Genomic DNA, 6,429 nt, shown 5'->3' with positions numbered 1-6,429 from the left:
AACCTAAATTTCGCAACATAACCTGAGCGGGACGTTAGCTGTATTGTATAGAAACAGCATGTAAGGCCTTAAATGATTACTTTTTATATCTTAAATTAAAATGTTGTAAATGTTTTCATTCACACCACTGATAAAATTACATTTCTTGTAAATAAAACTACCAGCTGTGAGGTTGGTCAGTTTCTCAAAAAGTCTACAAAGTTTTAACTGAACCCAAAAAAATGGGATTATTTTGATTTCTCTCACCGTTTGTAAATCATAAATGTACCTTTCCCACTTTGATAGCTCCTCAGACTGCATGTTAGTTCTTACAGATTTTAAAATGCAGTTAAAAACCACAAAAGGTTTTGTTAAAAAAAAGAAATTTTATTAAGAGGCTATACATCACATTAGACTGAAAAAGATATAATTATTACAATAGTAAAATCATGTCTGAGACTTCAGCACAGATGTCAGTGGAGGTTCAAACGTACTGAAAATAGATCCTTTCTTTAAATGAAATCGGTGGACGTGTTGTGGCAGGAAATTCACACAAAAATAAGGAGCAGAGCTGACTTGACAGCTCAGTGCAGTTTAGACTTTCAGTGCAACTTTTAGAGAAAATTCAAGTGATGAATGGAGTCATTATCAAACTACAGATGTGCCACACGGTGTGTTCCATGACCAACTGTGGGAACTGGAGTCACCGAACAGTATCATTTACTGCACCCACTTCAAACCACAGCTTCAATAACAGACAGCATGATGTCTATACAGAAGGTTTTCACCACCCTCTGTACAGTTTTGTCTCCAAGTTCCACAGGACTTGAACTAAACATTGGAAAAAAATATGACAACTGGAAGTAAAGAACATTTTAAGTACCCGTGTAGCACAGTGTTATTCTTCATATCAACAACACAAAACTAAACCGTTCTTGAAATATTCTACATAAAAAAATTAATCAGTGCAAGCCAGGAAGTAAAAAATATTTCACTCAAACGACAAAAGTTTTAACATCTAAAAAAAACATTTTGTTATTCAAATATTCTGAATAAATCCTAATTATGAACCTGGTGTGTGAAAATATAATCTGTCAAAAACCCGTCCCGGGCTGTGCTGGATGTGATGCAGGTGAGTTCAGTTTGTTCTGAAACAGCAGGAGAGCCAGGCACAGAGCACACAAACAAGAGCTAATCGTTTTAAAAGAGGCAGGAAATATCCCAAACAATCAAGAAAGTAGCATTAATCGTTGACGCAACTCTTTGTTTCCTTTGTCCTTCAGTAATGAACCTGAATTAAGCTGAGGCCAGAAACAACTAAAAATCAGATCATTTTACCACAGGTAAGCGAAAAAAAAAAACATCCCTGCATGAAAACACTCATTCACGGATCAGCTGGAGGATTTAATCCAAAACTGTCTCCACAGTGTCCTGGTGCGTCCTGAATCAGCTGATATGCTCGTCCAGAGGGGGTGAATATTTACGCTTCCACATCTACCAACTCTGGGGGCATCGGGGACTTTGGATGCCTGCTTTCAAAGTGCTGCTTGAAGGTCTTCGGGTCAGGCATTTGTGTCTGAGCAAAGACAAAAAAGTGAAATTCAGGAATGTTTGGTGCTTTTCATTTGCTGAATCCAGCAGGTTCTTTCTGCAAACAGTAAAAATCATATTAAGGATGTAGAACTAAACTTAAAATGAGGTTAATAAAAATGTCCTGATGCATCTCAGTAATCCAGGTAAAAAATCAAAAAGAAAAAAAATTGTYTAGGTCTTCTGGACGGGTTCTTCTCTAATGAAARGTTTCGTCTCTCCTCCAAGAGACTTCTTCAGTCTGAGAGTTTCAGGCAAAATTCAGGCTTTTAAGCKCTGCCTCCATGTGGCTGATACTCACATCACATGGCTATCGTTGACACCTAATTAACCCCTATTGTTAACAGGGGTGGAGTGATACTGGCAATAGCCACACTGTAGGAGGGGGACAACTGAAAGCGGAGGCCTCCACCTGTGTTTAATGATGGACAGTCTTTCTTCACAAAAATGGCTTCCTGAAATCAGACAGGAAACACAGACAGGATTCCATGCAACCTTCAGGTGAAAATGAAGACCCGAAACCCAGACCCAAACCAGTGGTTATTCCGTATGTTGCGGGTGTTTCGGAGAAACTGAGACGTTTATTTTCTAAACATGATGTCCCAGTAGCTTTCAAACCCAAAAACACATTACGGCAAAGGCTGGTTCACCCCAAAGATCCGGTGCCCCGGCACAAACAGAGCAATGTTGTATATGCTGTTAAGTACCAGGAGGACTGCGACCAGTTATACATCGGGGAAACAAAGCAGCCACTGTTCAAAAGAATGTCCCAACACAGACGAGCTACATCTAATGGCCAGAACTCTGCAGTTTTCACTCATTTACAGGCCAGCGGTCACTCTTTCAGAGATGAGGATGTTCTCATTCTTGATAGGGAGGAACGTTGGTTTGAGAGAGGAGTAAAAGAAGCCATTTTTGTYAAGAAAGACCGTCCATCATTAAACAGAGGTGGAGGCCTCCGTTTTCAGTTGTCCCCCTCCTACAGTGCTGCTATTGCCAGTATCACTCCACCCCGTTAACAATAGGTGTTAATTAGGTGTCAACGATAGCCATGTGATGTGAGTATCAGTCACATGGAGGCAGTGCTTAAAAGCCTGAATTTTGCCTGAAACTCTCAGACTGAAGAAGTCTCTTGGAGGAGAGACGAAACGTTTCATTAGAGAAGAACCCGTCCAGAAGACCTATACAATTTTTTTCTTTTTGTTAATAAAAATGTTTGTTGTTGAAAATCCCTTTTAAGAAACAATACAAACTGTCTTTATTTTAAGCAAAGAAAATCAATGCGTAGTCCAGAACACAAGGCAAGTTAAAAACTGTGTTAGTCAATCCAAAGCTACTGGAAATTAAGTTTCTATTTAGAAAAAACAAACACCTCAGAATGATTCACCATGGAAACAGACTGAACTAAACAGGTTTACTGAAAAAACCCGAGTTTCTACCTGTCTGCTCTCACCTGAAGCAGCAGTTTGAGTTATTTATCTGAATCACTCTGATACAGAGCAGAACTTCATGTCCTCTGATGTCAGCAAAGGAACTTCTCACCCAGACTGGATTTTTTTCTAATTCAAAGATATCAATAGATAATTTTTTGTTCGAATGTTCTCACTTTTRATCAGATGAACTCATTTTTCTAAGTGACCTTCTTTGACTGCACATATCCCACACAACACCTCAGATATACACATTGCTCTCAGTGGAGCTGATTTGACTGAAAACAGTCTCTATAACTCACACATTCATAACTGAGCACATTTGTTCATGTTCACTAGTCTTTGTCACTGTTTAGTGCCTATTCTATTAAAACAGAGGAACCAGAGTCAGGACCAGAGGAGAATAAAGACCACCAAACTGTAGTTGGTAAGTCCAGACCTTATTTAGAAGTTCTTTGTTACAAAATATTCGATGTAATAGTTCAGAAAACTGACCTGAAAAACACGACCCAAACAGAGTATAAAGATATTTACACAGAACCAGGAGAAACTAAATTGAACTTTTCTGCCTTCTAGAGACTCCAAGTACACAACAAAATGTATTTAACTGCTAAAATAGTGAATTTTGTACAATATTTCCTCTAAATTGTTGGAATCAAACATAACATTTAGTTATCGTTTAGTTTTAGTTATTTTATTTAAGCATTTTCTTGTAAAAAAAAAAAAGGAAGTATAAATGTCCTGATGCATCTCAGTAATCCAGGTAAAAAATCAAAAAAGAAAAAAAATGTATTGGTCTACTGGACGGGTTCTTCTCTAATGAAACGTTTCGTCTCTCCTCCAAGAGACTTTTTCAGTCTGAGAGTTTCAGGCAAAATTCAGGAAATTTTCCTGAATTTTGCCTGAAACTCTCAGACTGAAGAAGTCTCTTGGAGGAGAGACGAAACGTTTCATTAGAGAAGAACCCGTCCAGAAGACCTATACATTTTTTTCTTTTTAAAGAAGTTTAAAGTTTTTAACATCTTTTTTTAATTGACATTTTGACTTAAAGGCTTCTTAAATTATTTGACTCTTCTTATAAATGCTAAAAGAAGATAAAATGATTGTTTATTTACAGTTGTTTAACCAAGTAAGTCCTGTTGAGAATCTTCTCAAGGGAGGCCTGGGCCTGAAGGRGACCTATTGTACATGTTTTCAACACAAACCATTTACACAGATTAAAGCCCTGGGACACATTAACACTCTAAGGTTTTTGCTTTCATTGTTTTACAGGATTTTAAAGATAAACAGCTGAAACACCAGCCTTCAGCAAGACCTGAGCTGAGCACCTTTGTTCCAGCTGCTCCGTGATTGTTGCATGTTTTCAGACACGGCCCAACTCTGTTTTCACCTGCCGTTGTCATGGAGAATCAACAGATCAGAGCCCCAACGAGGACAGCGTTAAACTGTGCACATGCACGTTTATTTTGTAATCTGCCTTTCAGGGATGAAAAACAGTCTTTCCTCTTCAGGTAAGTTAACTCTGAGTTATGGATAAACCTCTTTTCAGGAACACCACTCAGAGCCAGTGCTAAAAACGTTAGGCTAATGTGGAAAAGTTAGTTCTATGCAAAGTGTACACTGATAACACGTTTCATCTGAATACACTGGTGTCACAGGGAGTGCTGATCAGTTTCACTTATATTTGATGTCAAATGTAAAGCATTCAAGTTAAAATACAGTTAAAAAGGTTTCCATAACAGATCTCATTTATTCTATAAGAAATAAACATTTCCCAGATATTAATATTGTAYATACAGCTTAAAACCTTGTATAAGCAACAACGCTGCGGTGGTCTTTAGGGACAATTTGCTGCATACATTTTYTTCAACATTCAAGTGAAAACACTGCAAGCTTGTGACACTTGTGAGAAAACTGAGACCCCTCCTCCAGTGAAGGTTTTAGGACAGATTTGAGTCTAGTGCCACATGAGGGTCCCTCAGTCACCAGCCCAGTGAGGCTCAGAGTAACAACCTGTGTCATCACTGAGACCACCATCGTGTGTTATTCACAAGAACAGACTTTACGGCTACTGGTGTGTTTCCAGTTTATTTACGTACCCGACACACAGCGCACGTGTAAACTAAAGCAGCCTTAGCTGCTGCTTTCTGGTCGTGTCCTTTGCTCTTCTTTATCTCTGCTTGCTTTTTGGCATTCTTCTGTTGGGACTGAAACTTTTGGTGCCCACGGGCCATATCTGACGTTACACCTGAGAGAGGATACAGGTATCCAGTGAGCACAGCAACCACTTTGATTACATCAGAAAATAAATAACAGTGACTTTGGAGAAGGTGACAGAAAAGCACAGTTTCACGATTCATACACTCTGGTCTGGTTGGATCCAAAGCTTCAACACATGAAGGCAGTTCGGCTGTGAATCATTGCTCAGAACTGGGACTCAGAACTTGCTCAGAACTTGTTAGTTTCTGGGTCACAGAGAAAAAAGGCAATTAACTTGGAAATTTCCCCGAAGAAAAATCAGCAGATATATCACAGACAGACCGTTAGAACTGGGTCAGTATCACTGTATCACTGACTGTATGAACTTTGTTATGAGTAAGTGCCAATTCACAACGAGTTCAATCTGTTATTATTAACAAAAATTAGTAAATCAAGTGCTGCTGGAGTACACAATGTCCCATTTTAAGACAAAAGCAACGATCAAATATTAGAACACTGAGAACCGAAGTGACATTTTTAATACATTCACACAATTTCGTACATAGAAAAGTAACAAAATAACATGTCATTATTTCTTAACGCTCAGTCTTATTATCCGGGTGCTAACTGCTGTTTTAGACAGGTTAGCTACAAGACAAGAGAAAAGCTAATATAGTAAATGTAATTTTAGATAAAAACTCAGCATTAGGACACAGTCAAATAGATTTCACATGCATCTCACCAATAAAACCGTGTGTTTATCACGACAGCCTCCAAAGTGAAATTAAAAGGATTCTTTGAACCATAGCGGTCTTCCCCATGATGCTCAACTGCGCATGCTCAGGGCGTACACTGTGTTGCCTTCAGGGACTTCCGGAAAAAAAGCCTTTACGAATAAAAAATGTGTTTTTGTAACGCCTAAGTTTATATTTTCCGACCACACGCAAAGGCAGCGTCGGTGGTTTCTCATTCCGCACAGAAACTAAACCTTTAAAGCAATTTTTATTAACAACCATAAACCACACGCATGTTTGAGTAAATAAAGCAATCATTTACCCAAACTGTAGCAAGCGATTTTTTGTATGCTCGGATCAAAATCAAATGCTCACCACTAGATGTCACGGTGCAACTCGGAACTTTCCACCACTAACACATTTTAATAAATAATGTCCACTTAAACGTAAAAAAAAGCGCCACAATGAAATAGTTTGCACAGGAAGTTAAAATCATA

General features: G+C 38.5%; 1 protein-coding gene across 2 annotated transcripts; it reads right to left on the bottom strand.

Moving 5' to 3' along the window:
* Window positions 1-345: 345 nt before the first annotated feature.
* LOC106534503 (zinc finger protein 706) lies at window positions 346-6,084 on the bottom strand. Of its 2 annotated transcripts, XM_014031156.1 has the most exons (4): window positions 5,941-6,084; window positions 5,362-5,464; window positions 5,099-5,247; window positions 346-1,555 (listed from the first exon to the last, which is right to left on the bottom strand). In XM_014031156.1, the coding sequence occupies exons 3-4, from the start codon at window positions 5,231-5,233 to the stop codon at window positions 1,460-1,462; spliced, it is 231 nt and encodes a 76-aa protein (XP_013886610.1). In that variant the 5' UTR covers window positions 5,234-5,247; window positions 5,362-5,464; window positions 5,941-6,084; the 3' UTR covers window positions 346-1,459. The 2 variants fall into 2 exon arrangements, with proteins under 2 accessions (XP_013886610.1, XP_013886611.1); XM_014031157.1 differs by lacking the exon at window positions 5,362-5,464.
* Window positions 6,085-6,429: the final 345 nt, after the last annotated feature.

The sequence above is a fragment of the Austrofundulus limnaeus genome, unplaced genomic scaffold (genome assembly GCF_001266775.1).
Source record: "Austrofundulus limnaeus strain Quisiro unplaced genomic scaffold, Austrofundulus_limnaeus-1.0 Scaffold1192, whole genome shotgun sequence".
NCBI classification, from domain to species: Eukaryota; Metazoa; Chordata; class Actinopteri; order Cyprinodontiformes; family Rivulidae; genus Austrofundulus; species Austrofundulus limnaeus.
Note: the sequence above shows the minus strand (reverse complement) of the source record. Positions and strands in the feature narration are given on the sequence as shown.

Coding starts and splice junctions, on each gene's coding strand:
- LOC106534503 (XM_014031156.1), bottom strand. CDS start 5,233: ATGGCCCGTGGGCACCAAAAGTTTCAGTCCCAACAGAAGAATGCCAAA. Junction 1,556..5,098: donor ACACGTGCGCTGTGTGTCGG/GTACGTAAATAA, acceptor GTCTTTGCTCAG/ACACAAATGCCTGACCCGAA.